This window comes from Electrona antarctica, assembly GCF_951216825.1.
Source record: "Electrona antarctica genome assembly, chromosome: 22".
Lineage (NCBI taxonomy): Eukaryota > Metazoa > Chordata > Actinopteri > Myctophiformes > Myctophidae > Electrona > Electrona antarctica.
In genome coordinates, this window is record NC_136805.1 from 9517416 (window position 1) to 9543780 (window position 26365).

Sequence of the window (26365 nt, forward strand, 5' to 3'; positions counted from 1 at the left end):
GCAGCAAAGGCCAACTCTTCACTCGATGTGTCAATGCAAGTGGTAAAATGGCCCTCCTATAAATGTCAATCCACCTTGACAAATGTGCCGTGATAGACTCGGCGGGGGGGTCGGGGAAGGGCAGGCCGGTTCGAGGTGGATCTCATATTCAGTTCATTTTTCACCGTGATGGACAGTGAACCCACGGCAGAATGGTAGTGACCCTGCTGTGATAACCCGTTAAGACCGGCCCGAGGCCCCGTTCGACAAATCTCCTCTGTCGGGTTCATGCCCCAAAAAAACGTTTACATTTCAGGATTCAAATTCAAAAACGGCAAAAAGCCAGCAGATCTTATACAAGCTCGAAGTGTGTCGCTTCGTGCAGGGTTTCGAGGTGCTGCCCTTGGTGCTTCCGCGTGACGCTGTAGTATGATCAAGTAGGGCATTCATTTAAATTACGGGGGAAAAAAACACCAAACGTTAGAATATGGACTTACGAGATTTCTGCAACGACAGCAACGAAATGCCTTCTAAATCCTACGAGTTTTCTGAAAAAATGATGTCGCTATATATAGTTAAAATCGGAAAAATGACACAGAGGCTTTCCCGGTTTGAATGGGTTAAAAGGCAATAAGAGGTCCACTTTATTGAAGACGTATTCTGTGGTTTTCATAGAGGAGAGTGAGTCACCCCTCACTGGACTTAAAGGTAATAACGTTCCCCCGAAGATCAAACAGTGGAGCAATATATATATATATATATAAAAAAACGATATTTTCATCTAAATTCACATTGCGGGGATGACGATAAAACAAAAGCCACTCCCCGGCAAAACCGTTGATCGACATACCAACCGACTCCTTTTCGTTGGCCCGTTGACAAAGTAGACTTGTCCTTTGAGAGGAGGAGGTGGCGGCGGGGGAGGAGGAGGGGGTAGGGGGTAGGCGAGGATAAGCACAGATTTATCTGATGTCTCCTTTAAGTAAAAAGAAGTAACATCATTAAAAACTGCCTTTATCCCCACCTCATATAGACCACATCCTCTCCATCGGGATGGACCCGAGCGTCCGGGAGTATAACAACAACACCACAACGAACACACACCACGTGGGTTAGAACATTACAACATTACAGGCAAAAAGCATCATAGTTGGTTAGACTCAATGGCACTGTACATTGATACCAATAACAATGAAGCCAGCAGAGATTTGGGACAGAATATTTCAGAGTAGGGTATACAATTGAAAATACAGGAGTGAAATGGGACCTTTTTGTGTATGTGATTGGGGGGGGTTGGGGGGGTGAATAGAGGTGGGTCAGCTGCAACAAACATCAAGAGGCAGGTTTTGACTGATTTGGCCTAGTTTGGTGCGTGTAGGTTTTCACATCGGTCTCACAGGCCCAAAGCAATTAAAAGTGGGCTAAAAGGGGTTCTAAAGTGATGTGTTTTTCTGTTGGAAATAAAAAACATAGAAACGTAGAAATCATTGCTATAGGGCGATATGTTCAGGAACAGCATCTCCCCCATGCAGCTCTCCAGCTCTTTAGTAAACAAAAACAAAAAAATATTCAAGTTGGAATTTATCCAACACGAGAACCCCACAAAGATCATTTATCAGCCTCCATTTTACAGCGTTCCAGTTCTAATTGTGTATGCTAATATTCTTTTGTTTCATCACTTCCAGCTTTTATGTTTATCCCGTAATCCTGTATGAGTTCTCCCTCCTGGTTCGATGAAATTGGTACCCCGGCCTGACAAAAATACATTTTCTTAAAGATGGAGTGCCGTGATTTTTTCTGTTCTGCATGTGTCTATGGAGCTAACATTACTCAAATAAACCCCCAGGTGTGGTTATAATATTCAAATATGTCTTGTGTATTTTTGGTTTCTTCCTGAAAGCTGAAAGCCTTTGAGTCAAAAGGCCCAATTGCAATAACACCATTTTAGTGACATCATAACCCTAACCCCTCCCCCATTATCATACATCATCAACAGCTGTGGGCGAGGCTTAAGTTCAGGTGGGTGGTGCTCAGGTGAAAACCAGGTATACTTAATGAACTGGTGGGTGTGGCCACATAAAAATAACATTTTAACACTTTCTTTTGAAATAAATCTTCCTCCTAGTATAATCATAATACCTGATGATCATGTTTTAGGGGTGAAAAAAAATCACAGCACTACATCTTTAAGAACTAAGAAGGAGATATGAGACTCATGTTACTGAATAAACACTCTAGTATTGAGCATCGGAATAGAGTCATTTACACTTATTCTTACTGTACATACTGTATAGAAATATCACAATAACACAAGAGATTTGTGTTGTGCATGTATATGTGCTATACAGCAGGGGTCTGCAACCTTTTTGAAACAAAGTGCCATGTTTTTAGTTTCTAGATAGTCAGTGTGTCACTTTAACTTAACACCACACCACGATTCCAACATGTTTTGATTGTCTACTAGTACGAATATAACCTTTTAAGTTTTAACCTTTTTAAATATTCTTTCACATTGTTATAATGATCATTAGACTCAGAGCATAGACCTCCTATCTCCCTCCCCAGTCAGAGTTCAGAGTTTTAATGAATGTAGAATGATGTTCAGGATGTAATTTACATACAAATATATTAATTGTTTATTTACCGGTAATTGTTTTTTTTATGCCAGTGTGCCAGTGATCACCCTCCTTTGTGCTAAGGTTGGCACCAGTGCCAAAGGTTACCTACCCCTGGTATACAGTATGACTGAAAGCACCTCTTTGCTATGTTTCGTTGCAGGTGACCCCCCACAACAACAACAACAACAACAACACATCACTGCCTTAGATGAATTCAACGCACACAGGCAGAACGCACAATACCATACTACTAATCACACAGATGGAAGGTCAACAACGATCGCGAGGGCAAGATACAGAGGTTAGATTGGCAGATACAAGCGAATGGAGGTAAGGAAGGCGGCGGCGCCACAATGACAAACACTCCAGACATAAGCTGCCCCTAAACGTACATGTCAAATCAGATCTTGCGCCGAATCAAATCAACACCATTATAGGTTAATTGGTTAACCACTTAAACCCTAGAGAATGTTTGTTGACCGGGGTCCCCCAGGTGTCTGTATTTGGCCCCTCCTATATTTCCCGTCCATTTCGAATCTCTTTTTCCAAAAATACCCAATCTACAGCGCTGTGGCCGGGCTTGTAGATTGGATATTTTCAGCGAGTGTTCGCCTATAGAGCGTCGCAGTCCCGCCCCCTTTCATGACGACGCCAGGCCCAGGAAATAATTCCCAATGCATTTTCCCCATAGACATTTCAAAAAGTATTTATTTAAAGAGCTTTTAAGCGTCGTACGAAGCCACCTCGAGTCGTGACAAATCATGACAACAAACACAATATTTTGGACCAAACAAATAATTACAAAGAAGAAAAACAAAACAAAAAAGTGTTGTAACCTGCCATTTTTTTTCCTTCTTTCTAATTATTTGTTCGGCCCAAAACATTATGTTTATTGTCACGATTTGTCACGACAAGAGTTGGCTTTGTCCGCGGCGTAAACGTCTTTAAATAAATACCGTTTGAAAAGTCAATGAGGAAAATGAACAGGGAATTCTTTTCCGGGTCTCTCGAGGGGGGGCGGGACTGCGACGCTCTATTCATGACCAGAATAGGGATGACAGGGTTAATTTGGTTAACACGAGATCTGATCCTTAACACCTGCGGTTAGAGGCGACTTTGACCCTCTCCACAAAGAACAGCTAGTCCTACCATGGTGACTCAGGGAGCGGAGCGGCCAGTGGTTGTCCCCTAGAAAAGAGAACCATGAAGGCACATTGAGTGGTTGTATAAAAGTATAAAAATGAGCATTTGAAGGTTAAGCTTCTTCTTCTGCAGCCAAGTTTCGCCACGGTCACAATGAACCGCGGCCGGGGATGCATGTCTGCATTTCAATTATTTACAACGAACGGTCACACAGCAGGATGAATGGATAATGTCTCTGAAAATGGGCATTGATTGGCGGTAGTCCAATGTTGGACAATTAAACAGGAGAATGGGTTCATTTTATGAACAACAGAATTTGTCTTTTGACACAATTGCCCATAATACTGTACAGTATGACACCATAAACCCGAGGACACGGTGTTGGAGGGAGAGGACTGTGGAGAATGAGTACACTATTAGTGCTGGAATATTGATTGTGTTACCTTTTATTACCTCATAAGCTATTAGCTGACAGGACCTGATACTAGAAGATATTTCTCGCTCTTTCTATTAATCTCTCTCTCTCTCTCTCTCTCTCTCTCTCCACGTATACACAAAACACAAAGTGGCACAAAATGGCAACAGGGCTCTCAAAGGTGGGGAGGACTTTGAACGGCCAGTTGAAAGAAATAATCGGGGGGGTATGGCGGCAGAGGAAGATGAAAACGAGAATAGGGGGGAGGTGCAGAAGCAGCCGTTGTTCCCCACGCACCCTGATACCAGAGGGCTCCAGCCATGCGGCACTTTGATCCATCACTATTGATTTGCTATCAGATCCTCGTTGCTGCTGCTAGCCTCCCACACAGCAACAGACAGATGCAGGGATGCCTTCCCAGGCTCTGGGTTCAGATGCATCCCGAACAGCATGAATGATTTCCACACCGTCTTTGACCTTAACTCCCACTGGCCACAGTAACCACCACCACACACAGTTTGGGGTGTGTTTCAAGCAAGATAAAAGGGGATGGATGGGTGTGTTGGAGTTCTTACAACTCAAAACACAACGTTGGCGGCGGGCTAGGGGAGCATGAATTGCAGATGTATCCGGATATGTGTGCTCATGCAGACACACTATGCGTATTGATAACAGTGGGAGTTTATGCTAAACCCCCCCAGTGCACGAAACCTGAGTAAACGGCACATCTCGATGCCAGGATTTGTACACACACACACACACACACACACACACACACACACACACGCGTGCGTGCGTAGTATCAGCTGCAGCAAGAACGGATAGCTTTGCAGTGCGCCGTTCTATCTGCAGTACATTCTGTTCCTTGCTTGCTCTGCAGTGCATTAAGTAAATCCTCCAGCCCTGCGACTGCAGCTGAGTGGCTGGTGGTCGTGAACCTTCAGGTATAAGTGCAGTTTGGCCCCACTCTTATCGATTTAGGAAAAATGCACTCGCATCAATACAGTTTTACTATTATAATTTGAACTTGGGGGATATAAAGGCCAACTTGTAGACGTGCCTCAGTGCTCAGATAACACATCAGATAGCACTGATTAGCTCCATCTATATTTCGAAATTGTTCCCGGGAGTTCCACTCGACTGATTTGTGTTCTGCCTGTTCATATCGCAGGAGTCAGCCGGGGAATTAATATGTAATTGTGCAGTATACTGTTGCCAAGCTGGGATATATCATGGCACGGAGTTAAGGATGCTAGAGATTCCTCAAGTACAACCTTCTCTGCATTACAGTCAATAACTAATCAATGGCTAAACAGATGCACCTGACAAGTACAGAAAGGCTGACTTATTGAGGGTTTGATGGAACGTTATCTCCAGAGGTGGTACAGTAAGCCTTCAATTCCCCTTGTCTTCTTTTTAGTTCATATCTAATGGCATGCACTTGTTGAGGAGGGATACACTTATCATTTTAGAGGAGGGAACTTATGATACAATTATCCACGCTGCTGTAATCATATCTGTTTCTGTAGCTGCGGTATAGCATGCATATCCCTTTCTCTGCTGTGCTCTGCCAGGAATAATGCATACGTTTTATCTTATTGTTGTCAACCGTGATGTTGTTATGAGCTGTAAAGCTTTTATCTAAAAAATGAGATATTCACACTCATTTACATCTCAAGCTGTCAAATTTCAGGTCAGACTATTCTCCTCGCAGCATGGAGTCAGAATGGAACTATAAAGACAGATGCACAATCAAACATACGTAAGTTCCATGTCTGCCTGCATTGTGTTTATCGCGTATTATCACACTACACGGCTGTTGCTAGCGGGAAGATGAAAGTTGAGAGAGAGAGAAAGAGAGAGAGAGAGAGAGAGAGAGCACTGCAGTAAGGTTCAGACTTTCACTTCAGCTGCAGCACAAGTAAACAATGGTCTCATTTCACAGTGTTCCTGGGTAAAATTGTCAATTATTTTGATGCACAACTTCCCTGCAATGCCGTGAGAAAGATATTAATCAGAAAGGGTTTCTACCTGACAAAACAGTGGAGGAATACAATTCATAATACGAGACAACTTAAGTAGCGGGTCATACAGATTACGTGGAAGATTGTTGGCTTCCCGAACAATAAACACCATCAGCTGCATCCTCTAATTGGATCGTGACCAGGCTCTCAAGAAATCAAGCAGCCACTTTGCGGTTTTATAGCCTACATGAAAGATGTTAAAGCCCCTTACCCGAGCATCTGGTCAAACACGTACAAACATCTAACCCTAACATCTGGGCTTTGTCTTCAGTGGGAAAGGTTACAATATTGGCCTTCATTCCAAGGATACATATCTCTGCCGTAGTTGCGGTTGTGCGTCAGCTCCAGCTCCCACCGGCAGTGATGGTAACATGACACAGAGGTACAGTTGGAGGCCATCGATATTGTCCTTTTCTTTTTGCTGAGGTTTGCGTGATCTGCGCAAAAGGACAGTTAACCCATTTTGGGCGGGAACCCCTTTTGGTGTTTTAAACATTATGTTATAATTTAGCTATTGAAAAATAGCAGATCTACAAGCTCATAGCGCGCCACCGAGTGGCGCGCTACGAGCTCGTAGGTCTGCTATTTTTTTAAAAATCGTGAAAATATTTATTTCAGAAAACTGGAGGATTTAGAAGGATTTTTTAAAATTTTGAGGTCAGGCCTAAATGGGTCAAATGATAAGGGACAATATCGGTGGCACCCAACTGTAGACGTGTTTCTTTGAGCCCCCTTTCCCGACCGTGATGCTTTGAGAGCGCTTCTCCTGATTTGAGGGGAAGATATAGTCTCGCGTAGCCAGACAACTATTCCACAATCTCCGAATGCTATAGAGTCTGGAACTACACCTCACCCAAATCCGACTAAGGAAGCTGCCATTTTCGTTCACGAAAATATATTTTAAAATATAATTATTTTGCATTTCCTTTTCTGCTAAGCAACAAGCTATATGCGCGACTGTAAAGACTGTGTCTTTACTTTGTCTTTACAGTCGCACAAATGTATCCTAATATAAATGGGGAAGTGGGGAGGAGGCTCCATGCACTTCCGCTTTATATTTTACTCATGATAGAGCTTCCGTTGGTCCAGACTGTATGACAGAAGCATTTGGTAATTGCGAGAGGCAACACGAGACTAAGGGGAAGAGGAAATTAGATCAAATCAGGGCTCTAAATGTCAATACTCACACTTTTGCCCCTAATAATAGTTATGTGCAAACCCAAAAAACAATTTACAAGCACAATGTGCCAGTACGAACCAACTGTAATCTTTTCAATTCAGATGAGAAGAGAATTTGTTCGAAATGATTCAAACTTTCTTGTAATCAGAAACCTCTATTATAACTCACCCCACCCACCCACAGCCCCATTCCTTTTCATAATCACAAGCACTCCCAATTCCCAAACAATTATTGTCATCGGTTTGGATAGCTATAATTGCGTATTGCCTCCGGACAGCACTCACCCGAGAGAGAAAGATAGAGAGAAACAGAGAGTGCGTGGTGTGGTGTGCGCGTGTGTGTGTGTGTGTGTGTGTGTGTGTGTGACTGTGTGTGTGTGTGTGTGTGTGTGTGTGTGTGTGTGTGTGTGTGTGTGTGTGTGTGTGTGTGTGTGTGTGTGTGTGTGTGTGTGTGTGTGTGCGTGTGTGCACGAGAGAGAGACAGAGCACTATACTTGCAGGCACTTCACGAATGCTCTCATTTTTTGCCGTCTATGGAAGGAACTCAAAGAACGCCACGATTGATAAGATGACAGACATCCTTTTATTCGTAATGGTGCATATATAGCTCCTCTAGCAAGTTGTATGCCCTCATGATTTGGCACATTTGTGACATCAAATCTGACACACCATGGGGGGGGGGGAACAGAAAGACATACTTGTCTAGTGGTGGTGGGAAATCAGTCAATCAACTTTTTTCCCCCCTTTCTTTTTTTGTTGGTTTTTCCACATTGGTCCACAAATCCCATATATGACTTTGACTTTACAATTTGCCAGCAGATATTGTCACTATTGAGGCCTGTTTGCCTGTTTTCATTGCAGCTCAAAAGGCTTCAGACCACACAGAGAAAACTCCAGACCACAGAAAATACACTGAATGTTCAAATTTCATGTGTAATTGAGGTCATAAAACCTAAAATAAAAAATAAATGAAACCTTTAAATCTGCGTAGAAGCATATTGTGTCCAACTGAGTGGTAGCTGGCTGATGGGAAAATGGCTGGGCATGCATGAACCCTGGTAATGAAAAGGGGGGATGGGGACCAGGGCTGACACTCTCCCTATAGTTGGAGTTGGATATGGTCCCTGGTTTGGCTATACAGTACATTCTATAGTGAGCTGGAATTAAATTGACAGTCATAGCCAGAAATTCCCAGTCTTTCTATAGTGATTGAATAGCTGTTCACAAAATAGGAAAAACAGTCACCACGCTGGGGAGTCTGACTCGGCGCCCATCAGTGCATGTCCATGTTTTACTGAGGTTTTCTGCCCAAGGTAAATGACTCAACAAGGGCTGCATCTCCAGTCAACCAATGAATACACTTGACCTAACCGCCGTCTCCTGAAATCAGCCGGATATGAGACATGTTCACAATACCAACAGACATTGCAAAAATAAAGATGTACAAAGACTTTCTTTTCTGGTGGTGTACTGTTCATCAACTGCTCAACAACACGCCTCACTGGGCCGTGGCTCAGCAGTCCAGGCACCTTGGCTGGTAATCTGGTCTGGCAGTGTGCCGCGGGTTCGACTCCCGATCCCGGCGGCCTTTGCTGCATGTCACTCCCCCATCTCTCTCCCCATTTCCTGTCAGCCTACTGTCTGTCCCTCCATAAAAAATATAAAATAAAGGCGAAAGCCACAAAAAAAAAACATAAAAAAAAAACAACACGCCTCACTCCTTGGTCAATAATCCGAAGAATAAAAGTAAATGAAAACAATAATTTTAAACTGCAATATCGCCACATTTTGTTACAAGAAAAAGGGTCAAAGACATTTGTCTTCAAAGTGTTGTTGTTTTCTGTTTCTCTCAGCCTCGGTTTGTTGATTTCTTTCAATCAACACCTCGCTGGGTGAGGGTGTGTGCGTTGATTTGTTCCTCCTTAATCACCGAACATTAGCATATTAACCCATTCAGGCCTGACGTCGATATTTAAAAAAAATGTTTTCTAAATCATGACAATTTTCTGAAAGATTTGAGGCACATTTTAACGATTTTTCAAAAATAGCAGACCTACAAGTTCATATCGCGCCACTCGGTGGCGCGATATGAGCTTGTAGATCTGCTATTTTTCAATAGCTAAATTATAACAATGTTTAAAACACCAAAAGGGGTTCCCGCCGAAAATGGTTTAACAAATCAACTTGCACGAAGGAGTGCATCTCTGTGTCTGTGGCAAAACATCGGGTGTAATATCATGTACTGTACTGTATGTGTGACTTGTTTCACACCCCCCAATGTTCTCCTGCTGGGTGTCTTGGATTGCTATCGTTCCCTGCAGAAAGCTGCTTACATAAGAGAGCGCTGCCAACACCAGCCCACGTCTGTCTCCAATCCCTCCATATTTGATGATATCATCTCTTAAATGGCTTTTTGGACAATGTTTTTCTTCTCATCTTGTGGGCCGTGGACTGAGTCAGTCAGATACGTATGCGAGTGAGCAACTGAGCATGGTGTCATGCATCTGTGATCGTACCTTTAAGTGTAGTGAAGTATTGTAAGATATTGTAATACTCATAGTTTGCATGTGGGTGCGTGTGTGCGTATGTGCGTGTGTGCGTGCGTGCGTGCGTGCGTGCGGGCTAAAAGATAATTTGCAACGACCGGAGTAAAGAAACATCAATTTAGTTATTATTTTGTGACGTACAGATATGGATACGATTTTTCTTATACAGCCCTCAGCTGTCCACACAGTGAGTGACTCAATGTGCATATAAAATATGTACAATTGCACATTAATAAATAAATAAATAAACACAACTGACTCATCTCCACAGTAGCATTACTTACAGTTGCCTATATAAAAATGATGTATGTTCCCAGGGGTTTAACAATGTAAACTCTATAGTTGACCAGAGTCTATACCAGGGGTATAGGTAGGCAACCTTTATTATCAGAAGAGACATTTTTGGCCCAAAAACATATTACAATTCTATCTGGAGCCGCAAAATATGTTTGCTTTAATAAAGCAAACTTTAAGTATTTGTGATTTTTCCGGTCTTTCAATATTACATTTTATTGTGGCATATTGTGACATTCTTCTATTCTTCTATTTCCCTTCATTAAATGTGATTCTTATTTTTATCTGGTGTATAGGCAATATCAAAATGAAAGAATAACTTTATGCCTACTACAAATTCAATAATAAATTATGATTAAATGTAAGAAAATAAAATAAAATAAAAATAAAACCTCTTATTCCTTTTCATACTTCTCCTCCCACCCCCCCCCCCCCCTTTCCCCTCACTGTATATGTTTATTTTCCCTTTTTACCTCCATTATGATGAATTCCTGTACTGTTCTTTGTCTATATAGAAGTGTCTATTTGTACGTCTCTAAATGTTTTGATGAATTGAACATGGTGGACCATGTTGTAAACAAGTGTAATGCTTAATTGGGTCGTCCACTCACAGTTAACAGCCTTTGTATTGAGTTTGTGCTTGAAATGTACTGTAATTCTGCAAACTGTTAATACAATTTTCAATCAATCAATCAATCAATCAATCAATCAATCAATCAATCAATGCCGTAGCAACTGGGAGCCACGGGAGAGGACCTATAAGAGCCACATGTGGCTCTAGAGCCACAGGTTGCCTACCCCTGGTCTATACAACGCCCCCCACCCCCCTTTTTACTCATGTCTTAGTAACCCAAGCTTGTAGATATGCTATTTTAAAATAAATGGTAAATGGTGCATTTATATAGCGCCTTTATCCAAAGCGCTTTACATAGATTGTGCATTACATTCACCCATTCACCCACCCACATTCATACACTGACGGTGGCGGAAACCATACGAGGCACCAACCTGCTCATCGGGAGCAATTAGGGATTCAGAGTCCTGCTTCGACACTGACTCTGGGGGAAGTCACTTTGAACCTTGCGGTTCCCATCCAGCTGCTCTACCGGCCACTCTACCCCTGAGCCACTGCCACCTATTATGAAATGCCCAGAATAATTAGGGACGCTAGGGATCAAGTGGTTAAATGAAATTGCACCACATATTTTCTGTTTCAACTTTGGTGGGCAGTGGGCACTGGTGCCGATCGTGATTCGACTAGTAACAACAGCGAGTTTACCAGTCTCTCCTGCATGCAAACGCTGCCTTCATTAACCCTGCATCTCATAACCCGGCCCTAAGCACAGAGAGCACGCAATGGAAAGACTGAAGGATGAAGAAGGAGAGCTGACTCGATAGAGAAAGACCTCTGCTTTGCATGTTTGCTTAATGATCAAAGCAGAAAATGCCGTTTTTATTCCAGGAATCATAATGTCATCTCCTGTGCGCAAGTTCGTTATGAAGAATTATGCTGCGGGTTAGAGGGAAAGAAAGAACGGGAGAGAGAGAGGCAGAGAAGGCTGAAAGAAAGCGAATCTGACGGACCATCTACAGTACATGACGCCAGCTCATGGTTTTGGGGCATTGATTTATAGAAACCTCTCTCTGACCTGTGCAGAATGTTAGACCTTATGTCCCAAACCTCAGCCATATCTCAAAGCTATTCATTCAATCTTTTGAGTGACTGTACAGTGCTGCCAGCATGTTATACAGTATGGCAAAACATTGTGCTGCTTACTGATATATTTTATTAATGGGCTAACAAGAGCTGTTTAATCATAATATATGTTTATGTAAATTAGTTTACAGTGTGATGTGCTCACTGCTCACAGATTTTCAAGATCTGGTCATTTTTTAATCTAACGGCTAACTGGCATTAAGAATAAAAAATATAAAATAAAATAAAGAAAGAAAATATTATGGGTTTGTGTTATGTTGCTACACTAACCAAACAAGAACATGCACAGACACATAATTTCAGACAGGTGCACTCACACACACACACACACGCACGTGCACGGGCATGTGCACGCGCACGTGCACGTGCACACGCACGTGCACACACACACAGGGGGGTTGATCGCTATTTGACACCCATTCAACAGTAGAGTAGATTGAGACTCGGCAGGGTCCCCTCCCCAGTCTCTAACCAATGCGTTGAGTTAATTCCAAACTCATTAATAAAAGAAATGCAACAATAGAATTCACGAAAGGTTTGTGTGACACGAGGGGCGGGTGGGGGGATGGGGGGAGTCAGGGGGGGCAGGCTTTTCAAAGTTGGCTGTCAGTCATTTGCTAAGATAAAGGCTTCTTTAAGTTTCCCTATGGGAGAGAAGCAATTCAATTACCATATTTGCTAAAGTTTTACAAAAGATACATAAGTATGCAGTGTCATGACTAGGGAGGATTGGCTTCCTGAATAGAACATTTCTTTCCACAAAAGACAGAGGAGGGAGTTGAACTAAAGCCTTGACATATTCATCGAAAGTTTAAATTCTTCTATCTCTCCTGACCCGTGGATGAATATGCAGAAAAAAAACGATTTAGATGAATGTGAATGAATAACTTGTGTACAGGGAGAAAATTGAGAAAATGCTCAGCAGCAATGCTACAGAGGCTTAAATCCCATTTATACATTACACGTACATTCCTTTTGTTTGGCTTTCAAAAATGCTTCAATTATCATACGTTCAAAAGTCAATTTGATGATTACGAATTTAAAATAGAACCCTCAAAAGACAAATCCATAACACTATAAAACATTCGATGGAAGGAATTAATATCTCATTTTATTTCAACAGTGGCATGCTAGTGTTTCTTTTGGCACACTAAAGCCGCAAATGTCTACAGCATTTGACAAGGTGTTCCACAATTGTGCTGTAGGCACAAGGTGTTAGTGAGGCAAATTTGAATATTGATTGAGGCCATGTAATCCACCTCGGCACCTATTGATATGTCAATCATCCTGGTAAATCTGGTAAAGCCCGTCAGTCTTGGGAGCCGAGCAACCGTCCAAGGACACTGCTCCTTTCTGTCGTTATTTAATTGCTGCTGGCACGGCGCTCCGTGACTCATGGTAATGAGTTAATGAAGTCATCGAGATTTCACGAGCAGCCAGGGGCTACGGACTTCCTGTTGAGAACGGTGCGCCATTCGAGGAAACAACATCTTTATTAACGTTCGGGGGATCGTGCTGTTCTAGCTGCGTATAGACCGCCTTGATGAGAGCCACGCCAATCAGCATGGATAAATCAAATAACAGGAGGTGGGTGCGCTGTTTGCATCTATGATGAACCGAATATGCTGTTCCATTCCATGAACATCGGAATAATTTACTGTAACCTAAACAAAGTATACTGTACAATGCTGGCGTGTTCCTTGCAGAGGAACAAAGACGGCATACTATCTCTGGGCAGAATATTCCAGCACAGTGAAAGACCAAACGGGGAACTATTTGACATTGTGAAATAGTTCCCTGTGGTTTATGGCTAACTAGAAGAAGTGCCCCTCGGGGGCACAGCTAGGTCTCCACCAGGATTGATATTTGGATAATAGGACTAATATAAAAAAAGAGTGTTGCACATAAATGGGCCTTCTGGTGGCGCTCGAAAAGGCAGAATTGAAAAATGCAGGCCAGATGTTTTCCTTGGGCTGTATGTAGAGAGTGTGCACACAACGTTTTGGGCATACAAAGTTGTATGCAGATCGGTGCGTGTAAAGAAGTGACTTGGCCTGTTATAGCGCCACCATGAGGCTGATTTGAAAAATCACTAGGCTTCCTCAGCCTAGTGGGAACCTGTGTGCACAGTTTAACTGCACTCGGGCCCTGCGTTCATGATTTGTAGCATTTTGTACAAAACAAGCCACTCCTGAAAACTTTGGAAGGCAATCTTAGCCAATCAGTGTAGAATCTGAGAAAACCAACAGACTCGTCTTGATCACATGACTACAGAGATCATGTGTAACGATTTGCGTGAGATTTAGATGAAATCTGTGCGACTAATATAAACAAATGTGTTTTGCCTCATGGTGGCGCTATAACTGGGAGATGTGGAAAATGCAGGGAAAATGTTTTGCCATGGCCTCTAGGGAGTGCGCATACAAAGTTGTACACAGATCGATGCAGTTATAGGTAAAAACAGGAATTGGCCTGTTATAGCGCCACCGTGAGGCTCATTTGGAAAAATGAGACATGTCTTCCTCGGCCTAGTGGAAATGTGTGTGTTTAATTTCACAGAAATTGCACACTATGTTTGTGATTTGTGGCATTTTGTGTGAAACGGACCAATCATGCCAGCTTTGGAAGCCAATCTTAGCCAATCAGGATGGAATATGGGAAATGGTGAGATCTGTGTTGATCACATGGAATTGCATGATGTATGGATAAAATGTGTACGAGTAATCTACAGAAATGTGTTTTGCCAAAATCGGCCTCATGGTGGCGCTATAACACTCCGTTGGATTTGGGGCAGAGGTTCGTCGTTGGCATCCAGGGAGTGTGTGTGCACAGGTTTGGCATGGATGGGGCCAATGGTGCCAGAGATTAGCTGGTAACGGACGGACGGACGGACACACACACGGACGGATGGACGGAGTGCAAAACAGACTCTCTCCCCATGCCTTCGGCCTGGTGGAGACAACAAACCACCTGGATAGTTGCTATAGTCCTAGATACAGTCGATACAGTTTGACGTAGGACAGGACAAATAAGTGGCAAACACCGAAAAACAACACTAAGTCCGCTAAACACATTTACCCTCGGGTTCAATTCCCGCTGGGGATGCTGTGGGGGGCGTGTTCTCTCCTCTGTGTCATATCAGCGCCCATACTCAAGGTGTGGTTGGCGAAAGGGCCTTTCTGTGTGGAGTTTGCATGTTCTCCCAGTATCCCCTAGGGAAGGTACCCTCACAAAAAAACGTAATCCTAGTCACTAATTTGCCTCCTCCTGGCCAGCCGGGGCGCCTGATGGAGGGGAAAGGAACTGGTTGGAATAGCATGTTCCTTCCACGTGCTACGGCCTCCCGGGGGAAAATCCCTGTCAGGTGGAGTGCTCACTCCGTTCAGCTCATGTCATGATGAACATTATACTGTTTGGTTTATTTTTTTATTTTACTATTCTTTAATATTTACTATTGGTCTATTGGTTTTTTCTGTTTGTGTTGTTGTGACCTTGGTGGTGGGGGGTTGAGGAAATAACAGGTCAGATGTTTATTGTCTGTTGCACTTGGGAAAATCATAGGCACGCAGCCCCCATGTTCTCTTCAAGAGATATTTGAGAGTACAGTGAGGAAGCAGGGCCTCAAAATCACCCGAGACCCGAACCACATCCTCCATAACGGCCGGGCTCCACCGGGCGCGTCAGCGTCGCGTCTCCGTCACCGTCAGGGAATGTTCCCTTTTTAATCAATGAAGGGTGGCTCCACTGCCCGCGTTGACGGAGACGCGACGCGTGCATTAAAATTGAACCGGTGCGTTTTTTGACGCGACGCAGACGCAACGCAACGCGTCCGGTGGAGCCCTGGCGTAAGGAATATGAGTTGATGCCGTCTGGCAGACGGTACAGATCACCATTCTGCAAGCTAAACAGATATAAATTCTCTTTTGTTCCACTTTCAATCAAAGCACTCAATAACAGATAACTAACTACTGGGAGAGTGCAATACTGCAATACTTGAACCTTGATATATCTGCACAGTGTGGGTAGGATAATTATTTATTGTACTATGAACTGTATTTTTTGTACTATGAACTGTGTGTGTAATGTATGTGATGTATAACGCTGTCTCTTGGTGCCCAAGACAAATTTCTTCTCGGAGACAATAAAGGCGATTGAATTGAAATATAAAGTGTTTTTGTTTTTAAACAATTCTAACTTATCAACAACATCGATTTAATCCAGTTACCTAATGGTAATATGAATGGAAGGGTTGCTGCTGTAATGTGCACAAGGTTTATTAAACCGTTCCAGTATCTGTACATGATCTTCTAACTATACTTAATCACTCTTAAGCTGTGTAACCCTAATCATAAATGTGTTTGCACATGTGCGTTTGTCCTTGTGACATATGTCTGTATGCCTATAGCATACAATTGTACTGCACTGGCTGAATGCTTAGTGTCAATTGAACTCTAATATAGAGTTTACAAATGGAAGCAAATCCATTTGCACACTTTGTGGAGTTAATTTAACCCATTTTGACATGAGATCAGATTCTAAAAATGTCTTCTACATCCTGACAGTTTTCTGAAAAAGCTATGTTTCTATGTCAGTGGTTCTTCGATTTTTCAAAAATAGCAGACCTACAAGCTCGTAGCGCGCCACTCGGTGGCGCGCTATGAGCTTGTAGATCTGCTATTTTTCAATAGCTAAAGCATAACATGATGCTAACACCAAAAGGGGTTCCCGCCAAGAATGGGTTAAACTCTATAAGGATTTGACTGTGCCGTCGCCACCTTGCTAGAGGATAGCTTTTAGTACCAAAACAGAGGACTACTAAATTACAACAGTAAACGCCTGCAGTTGTACGACCTCTGCATATTGATGAGATTTAATTATGAAGCATTCTAAATCAATAACATTTTCTCACAAGCAATTAAAACCAGCCCTGACATAGGTCACGCACAATCATAATCTTTTTTGTCCAACTTTCCTAAAGCTGTGGCTTACTCCTCGACAGGAACATTAAACGAGGACTTTGTGGAAATGTATTCATGTATTATTTTTTTAATTTCATGTCAGGTAATTGGGTGAAGCATCTGCCAGCCAATCAATATGCATTGGGAAGTGAGAGAGACCGGGTTAAGCTGAGTCGCAGTCGGAGACTAGCGAGGTATATTTGAGAGAGCCTTCTCCGGATCTAATTAAGTAATAACCCACGCTGAGAGAAACACAGAATGAGCGGAGAGGAAAATCTATAGAATTCATTTCCACAGACCCGGGTGCCAATTTGTTTTAAAAATGACTAATATGACATTCTGTAAACGCACAAGATCATAAATCACCCTCGGTATTTGCTATGGAGGAAAATACGTTTTTCGGGGTCATTTTGCTTTACCGAACTGCCGCGTCTGAGACTGAGCCGAGTTGATGTTGTAGTGTGTCACTGTGGCTTAAGTTGATCTACGTTGATCTATGTCTCCTTGTAACCTTTTGAGCACCATGTTGAGACTGAGGACATATAAGCACACACAAATGCCACAGGCAGCCGAGAAAAGTGTTTTAGAGAATCGAGGAAGGAAAGCGGGGTCTGGGGGGGGGGAGGAAAGGAAATGTACCATAAAAGCCTGCCTGCCTGCTGGCTGCAAGGGGTCTGGGAGAAACAACTCCTGTGGATGAGATGGAATGTCTCCCCCTTAACTGAAAAGTCCAACTGTGTGAAAGCAAAACATTGGCACTGCACAAGCTGTGACATAAACAACTCCAAATAATGTGTAAATGATACCGCCAAATCACTCGCAATCCCTCCTTGAGTTCTATTAATGAAACGCTTTAAAGGATTGGTCGGTGAAGGAAAAAGCCCATTAGGGATTTTAGGGAAAGACGGAAAATGTAAAGGCAATTGAAATGGAAAATGATTTCTGGTATACTGTAACTTATCTGTCCATATAAAGAGTGATGCATTGTGACTACAGTATGTATATAACCATCTTGCCATCACAGAAATCACAACACATAGGTGTCAGTAGAATGAAATACGTTGTTTATGGGTACGTTTAATTATTACATTTTGCTGAGCAACACTCCCGAGCCAACATGCTCCTTTTCTACTTGACAAGGTGTCATATTTTACGCCGGGCATGCAAGCAGTCAAATGAGAGGGAGGCAGGTTGATAGATAGGGGGTCTGGAGAGATGATGCATTTCCCCTGCGATTGCTTTCATAGCCATTACTCACTCAGTCGGTGTGATTAGTAGCTAGGCCAGCGGCTGACATCGCTGTTTGGGCCTCTGTGAGGGAACAGTCCCTTTGGAGGGCCACACCTGCCACAGCCACAACGCACGACTGTTTTGTTGCAGAGTGCATTGGTGCGGTTTGGCCTTCAGGATGGCTGTCGGTTAGTTGGTCTGCCTGCCTGCCTGCCTGCCTGCCTGCCTGCCTGCCTGCCTGCCTGCCTCTTCCTTAACCCATTAAGACCTCAAGGACTGTCTAAAGAGGACGGGACGCGAAGACCGTACGGGCGACGCCATGTTGCTCCATGGTGCTCCATGGAAGGAAAGAAACATGCGCAGTTGAGACCAAGGAAGCTGAACGCGGAAGTGTTGGCTGCACATAGCCCATTGCGCATGTTTCTATCCTTCCATGGAGCACCATGGCGTCGCCCGTACGACGCCATGTTGTCTTCGCGTCTCGTCCTCTTTAGACAATCCTTGTAAGACCTGAGGCCGATTCTACAAATGTCTTCTAATCTAAAACAGTTTTCGGAACAATCACACCCGTGTGAGGAGAGGTGCGCTCTTATGATCATACGTCATCATACATACATCATCTCATTCTCAACCAATGTCACATCTCCCACCCAATCACAATTTGCGTCCTCACCTTTGTCTTCAATGTTTGTGTTTACACAATGTTTGTGTTTGCACAAACACTCAAAGCTGGGCATAGGAGGGGCTAGCGCCACTCAGAAACCTATGTTACTATATCAGTGCATGGTGCTCAACACGTTTCCATATCAAGGACAAGATCAACGCTGCCCTGTGGTTTTTATAGCCTGGTTTCCAGCCCGATTCCCTGCATTCCATGATTTGATTTGATCTTATCAATGGGAATTAAATGTTTGTACGTATTTAATGTTTGTATTTTGAAGAGCCAAAAATCTGCGGCCGGATGTTATGTTGTCTAACTAGTGTGTGTGTTGTCGCATATCACTTCTGGTGAGCTCCCGATCGGGGCAGAGACAGCATCATCGCGACCACCACGGCGTCGGCTATGGGCCGTGGAATAAACCTTGTTTTGACCAGAAATGCCATCTGGGACAAGGAATTGGAGATAAAATGGTAAATGGTGCATTTATATAGCACCTTTATCCAAGGCGCTTTACAGAGATTGTGCATTACATTCACCCATTCACACACACATTCATACACCGATGGCAGCGGAAACCATGCAAGGCACCAACTAGCACATCAGGAGCAATTAGGGGTTCAGTGCTCAAGGACACTTCAACATTAAGGTGGTGCCATAGAAACCAGCTAGTCTTCCTGGGGTCCATATAAATGATTTGTTTTGTCACTTCGCTACTCAGTCTGGCCAGCCTCCTGTTTGACTCGTATTTGATAACGTCACCTGTTACGTATAGCCAGGTTGTTGCTGATACTTAATCAGCCATGCAGCGCCTGTCTGTCTATGATTTTCTCAACGTTGAAAAAAATAGCGTCAGTTCGAGACTCGAGAGTTAAACCTAGGGTAAAAAGTAAACACTAGTTTGATTCAGTAGTCCACTATGTCAGATTCAGTAGTACAAAAAAACTGCCGGCTGTGTGGGGTGAGCTTAGTGAATGATAAGGGTAATGATAATGATAACGATAATGTTGCAGGGTAACAGTAGCCTGGCTAATAAGCCAGACCGAATGTTGTGTGATATTAGTCTGGCTTATTAGCCAGGCTAGGGTAACAGCACAGTAGGCGCATTGATACGTCAAACTGGTGCGTTTGTCCTAACCTGCACCACAGACCAATCAGAAGCCTCGGGTCGATTCTCAGTTTTGCCATAGCCTATGTCTCGCATGTCTCGAGTAGCGAAGTGAAAAAACGAATCATGGAACGCAGCGAATCAAGCTGGAAACCTGGCTTTTATTAGCCTCGGAAACCCAGACGTTGTATTTCCTGGAAGAAAGGAAGGCCTTTATAGACTCTATAAAAGCCTTCCTTTGTCCTTCCTTTGTCTATATTCCAGGAATATAGACAAAAGTATTGTTTTCTTCTGAACATCATTGCACTAGTACCCACCTGTCATGCAGAGGTGTTTTTGAACGAAACACATTTTGTCCTGACAGTGACCGGTCTGTCTCTGCAGTTTACAACATACTGTATGAAGCAACAATGGAAGAGTGTTTCCTGTACAACAGCTACACTCTCTCACAGCAACCAGTTTAACCAATTTTGACCTGAGATCAGATTCTATAAATGTCTTCTACATCCTGACAGTTTTCTGAATGTCAGTCGTTCTTCGATTTTTCAAAAATAGCAGACCTACAAGCTCGTAGCGCGCCACTCGGTGGCGCGCTATGAGCTTGTAGATCTGCTATTTTTCAATAGCTAAAGCATAACGTAATGCTAACACCAAAAGGGGTTCCCGCCCAGAATGGGTTAATACTCCATTAAACAAACATTAAGCAAAGACATTGTGTTACTGTCCATAATAAACAACAGTACATTAAGCAATAATGTATGCAGACTTATTTCAATTAATTTGTGGCATGCATTTTGCGTGATTCACAAACAAGGCTGCTTACAATATCCACCTGCTTAGTGTGCCTATTGTAGTATACCATCATTTCTGGACCCAGTGGACAGTATGTCAAGTTCTAATAAGGAAAACTAGTCAACCAGTCACTCCATTGTAATTTGTAGTGGTGTAAAGTAACTAAGTACATTTACTCAAGAACTTTATTATTATTATAAGTAGTAGTAGTAGTAGTAGTAGTAGTAGTAGTAGTAGTAGGCCTAGTAGTTTGGTACTTTTACTTTACTGGAGTATTTCCTATCTGCAATACTTTTACTTCTACTCCACATCTCATAGACACATTTTGTTTAACTCCACTACAATTATTTGAAAACTCTAGTTATTGTAGATTATTATTATAAAACTTGTACCACTTCAGCCCTATTTAAACTTTGTCTATTTAAAAAAATAGCTGAAATGAAATGAAATGAAATGAAATCTATATTTACCCAGGGTATCTGGGCTAAGCTCAAGAACTTGTTTCCAGCCAGGCCCTGCTCATAGAACACATTTCATCGTAGTGGTTGATGCCTTGTTCAAGGGCATTTCAGCGGTGGTAATTTTAACGTGTCGGACGGCTGGTTCGAACTGGGAACCTTCCGGTATCTAGACCGCGCCGCTATCCGTTCGGCCACCGCTGCCACGCATAAGCCCATATTTTAACGCCAATACTTTTGTACTTTTACTCAGTACATTTGGATTACCGGACTTTTACTTGTAACAGGGTGTTTCTGCATTGTAGTATTGGCACTTTTACTTAAAACCCACTTTACAAGCTTGTAGCGCGCCACCGAGTGGCGCGCTACGAGCTTGTAGGTCTGCTATTTTTTTTTAAATCGAAGAACGACTGACATAGAAACATAGCTTTTTCAGAAAACTGTCAGGATGTAGAAGACATTTTTAGAATCTGATCTCAGGTCAAAATGGGGTAAAAACTGGTGGTATAAAGTGTAAGATGTCCTGCTGGTGACTTCAATGGAAAAAAGGCAATGTATATAAACAACATTATGTGGGTATAATGAGCATATACCAGGTGTGTGATTCTGTGATTCTGTGTGTTTTGTTTTGTTTTGTTTTGTTCACTGGTGATGAATTTGGCCACCACATGCTCATCTGCCCTAGTCAAACTGCACGGTTCAAATTCAATTAGAACACATTATGAGTTACATTAGTTATGCCATATTAAATTATTAGAGTGGAATGTCACTTGAAAGAAAACAGTTATATAAGACCTGTTTTTCCAACAAAATTGTTTGTTCCCAATCCCCTCAAAACGCATGGCAAGTCGAGCTGAAGGATTTCACTTAAAAAAAGAAATACCCACTTCATCAATTAGTATTCTTAAAATAGCCTAGAACTCAAGAGTTCTGCCTGAGGTGACTGGAAAGGAAAAGGATTGATAGCTGGCGCTGCCATAATAACACCCTCAAAAATAGGACGTATAGCCATGGTTGGTCCCTTTGCCTGAGTGGCTCAGCCAAAACAACCCCTCTTTGGGGGGGGATTATGAATTACTTAGAGTTAATCACCGTCGATTTCTATTATATGTCATAACAACACACATTGTGGATTCTGATATAAAGTTGTCAGGCCATTAATTATAAGTTAGATAGTGTGGCCATCAACACCGTGCGACAGTTAAGCCATTCAGGCCTGACGTCGAAATTTAAAAAAAAAAAGTTTTCTAAATCATGACAATTTTCTGAAAGATTTGAGGCACATTTTAACGATTTTTCAAAAATAGCAGAGCTACAAGTTCATAGCGCGCCACTCGGTGGCGCGCTATGAGCTTGTAGATCTGCTATTTTTCAATAGCTAAATTATAACAATGTTTAAAACACCAAAAGGGGTTCCCGCCCCAAAATGGGTTAATGGTTAATGTGGTTAAACGCTAACGTGACATGGATGCGTTCCAGGTCTCAATGGGTTAAGCCAACAGGGTTCTATGAAAAGTGTTCTAGCTAAAAAAGCGAATGAAGTAGAGCTCTAACAGGCTTGAAGTCAATGAGCCGCCAACGCTACAGATATTATCCCCCTAGAAACACTTTCCATTTTTGACTATATTTCCCAGGGGGCATTGTGGCAGCTGCATGGTTGATTCCTCACGGTTTAATTTAATACCTTCATGCTTCCATAGACTGCTGTATCTGCCAGGGACCACAATATGGTTAATCCATTGAGACCTGGAACGCATCCATGTCACGTTAGCGTTTAACCACATTAACCATTAACCCATTTTGGGGCGGGAACCCCTTTTGGTGTTTTAAACATTGTTATAATTTAGCTATTGAAAAATAGCAGATCTACAAGCTCATAGCGCGCCACCGAGTGGCGCGCTATGAACTTGTAGATCTGCTATTTTTGAAAAATCGTTAAAATGTGCCTCAAATCTTTCCGAAAATTGTCATGATTTAGAAAACTTTCTTTTTTAATTTCGACGTCAGGCCTGAATGGGTTAAATAAAAAAGCTTGCCCTCAAAATGAAACCTTGGGTGGAGTTGTGTTCTTTCCTGCAGCCATAGACAAAACCACCACGGTCCATGAGACAGGTGGAAAACGATAAACGTCTTGAGCAGGAATGGGAAATTGAGCTTTAATTTTTCATTTCTCAAAACAAATGTGATTATTGTGAGATATTAATGCTTAAGCTGCAGGGCCAGCTAGGGAACAAAACATTTCTCATTACAGACAATTACTAAGCTAGTTTGAGGTGATAAATAATGAATACCGGTAAATAAATCTGCCATTGCCCCATCTAAGCTCTTAGTATCAAATGAAAAGAGCTGTGAGTAATATTCTTCTAATCTTAAAAAATTCCCTGATGCAGATTTGGATAAATCATAAAGTATAGCAGGGTGATCAAGACCCCATGTGACTTCACTGGCCTATGGCTGTGGTTCTCAACCCGTGGGCCTTTCATCACAATGATGACGTCTGATGATGTCAACAACATGATGTCACGGACGCTCCGTGCTCAAACGGACATTACAGACAGACAGACAGACAGACAGACAGACAGACAGACAGACAGACAGACAGACAGACAGACAGACAGACAGACGGACAGACGCTACAAAAACAGTAATTACAATTTCATAATGGAAGTCAATGGGGCTCTGATCGGGCTGAAACCTTGCATGCTTGCCCAAATGTGGATGTCATGACATATAGAAGACTGACGTCACAGTTTGGCCACATGAAGTCTGAGATCCACGTCTGAACCATGCCGTTCCCATGTGGACCCTGAGAACCACATTTTTATGACAAATAGTCCCTTTAAAACGTATGTAAGATGAGGAAAAACAGGAAGGATAGCAACGTGAGCACATTAACCCATTTTAGACATGAGGCCGATTCTAAAAAAGATCATGCCGGCTTCTAAATCCTAACAATTTTCTGAAAAACCTATGTTTCTATATGTCAGTGGTGCTGAACCTTTTTCACGTCAAGGACCCCCAGAATTATCTGTATTTGGCCGCCGACCCCCATCTGAAAGATCCAGGGACCCCCCGCAGAAGCAAAGATTTGAGTTAAAAACGTTCGCTCTGAAAGAATATATATATTCAAAGATTTGTGCCACGTTTTCACCATTTGTCCAAGCCCCCATAATGGCTGGCCAACGTTGAAGCCGTCAAGCCTACTGGTCAAAGTTGGAACTGCAGGCGGACCCCTGCATATAGCACAAGGAAACCCTGCCTGGGGTTTAACATTGAGCGCTCGTTTGCACTTCCGCATTTGACCACCAACTGTTGGTGGTCCAATACGGAAGTATAGAGGGTTCTTCCGGGTGCTTCAAAACGCCACTGAGCAACTTCCATTGAAATGAATTTCAAACATAAAAAGACCATAGACTTGGCTGCCACATGACATCACAGGGGGCACACACAAAGTCAGGCGTCGAAGGGGCTAGCGCCCCTCAACAACAAGCAACCTATGAATGCTGCTGACCGAAGCTGAGTCGATCACGTAGCAGCCATCTTCACATCTAGCATGAGGTCATGTAGCTGACCTGTAGCCGACTGTGGTTTACAGTATCATTGACATCACTCACCAGTGCTATCATTATAACACTGCTGTCATCCGACACGAGCAACAGAGAGTCGGCTCACTGTTAAATACAAGACCATAAGCAGACATATATAGGCTTGGATGACAGTATCTAAGTATCTAAGACAATAGATAATAGAGAAAATATTGGATCTACAAGCTCAGCTCACATTTTGAACGTTTTTATGTCCAGCTTTGAGGGTGCGTGTAAACACAAACATTGTCCCAACACAAACATTGAATGCCATTGACAATGAAAGGCCAGTTTTGAGTATTTGTCCCAATGCAAACATGAAATGCCATTGGAAATGTTTTGAGCTTTGTGTAAACACAAACATTACGTAAAACACAAACATTGAAGACAAAAGTGAGGACGCAAATTGTGATTGACCGGAATGAGATGATCTATGATGATAAGAGCGCCCCTCACTTCACACATAGGTGTGATTTTTCGAATTCTTCACGCCTATATAATTGGCATGCCCCCAAAATAGGGAATTCAGGTTGAAAGTGGTTATGCCCCATTGGCCTATATTCAAGTCATTTATTTCCACTTGGTACTCCGAAAAGAACTGATTCTTGTGTTGCAGTGTGACCGTCACACCCAGACTTCAGATGCCGATATGAATTGTTTTTTTCTTACACTAGCACCTCTGGTGCTCTGTCTGCTGACTGGCTTCGAGGGTCACTGCCCTCGGCCGTGTGAGTGAACTCTCTCCACAGATCGGCGCTCAGACTGGAACGCTTCTGGACTGCCAGCCAGCTCATAGAAAACCCTGCCTGGGTGTTGGCCTGTGTGTTAAGACACGAGCAGATGACCATCCATCACTGTCCGTGTTTAACAATGTATAACACGAAACAAGAAAACATGGGTACTGGTACAGTACACATACGCACACACGCACGCACGCACACGCATGCACACTCGCACACGCACACAAACACACGGGCAGTAGGGCACCCATTCTCAGATGTAAGCATACACCGGCACGCTCGCATCTTGTCAACAAACAAATCACAATAGCTCCGTCCGTCCGCACACTGTCCATGACATTTCTGTCCCCGGTGTATCAGATATTGTATAGCCGCTCTGTCTGAGCCCCTTGTCTGGCATTCCTGGGGGACGTGTGGGGTGTGTGTGTGTGTGTGTGTGTGTGTGTGTGTGTGTGTGGGGGGGGGGGGGCTTAGCACAAAATGAAACCGGCCAATAAACAATGTATCCGGAAAAGAGAAGATGGGGGGAAAGAGAAAAGAGAAGATGGGGGGAAAGAGAAAAGAGAAGATGGGGGGAAAGAGAAAAGAGAAGATGGGGGGAAAGAGAAAAGAGAAGATGGGGGGAAAGAGAAAAGAGAAGATGGGGGGAAAGAGAAAAGAGAAGATGGGGGGAAAGAGCAAAGAGAAGATGGGGGGAAAGAGAAAAGAGAAGATGGGGGGAAAGAGAAAAGAGAAGATGGGGGGAAAAGAGAAAAGAGAAGATGGGGGGAAAGAGCATCAACATTCTGAATAGCTTCTTCTATTTCACACTAGCATATGAATGCTTCAACCCCGCCATATGCACCTTAAGGGATTCTCCCTTGAGCTATCTCTCTGACTTTCTACTGCTCCTCGGGGCCCTCTCTCTCTCTCTCTCTCTCTC

The 26365-nt window shown here is 43.0% G+C and overlaps 1 protein-coding gene across 1 annotated transcript in view; it reads right to left on the reverse strand.

The window, feature by feature from the left end:
- Window positions 1–26365, reverse strand: part of LOC306915470 (shisa family member 6) — an 86724-nt gene that overhangs the window by 21325 nt on the left and 39034 nt on the right. The window contains exon 4 of the mRNA XM_079492805.1: window positions 3747–3785. Within this exon, the coding sequence (XP_079348931.1) occupies window positions 3747–3785 (39 nt within the window). The remainder of the gene's footprint in view (window positions 1–3746; window positions 3786–26365) is intronic.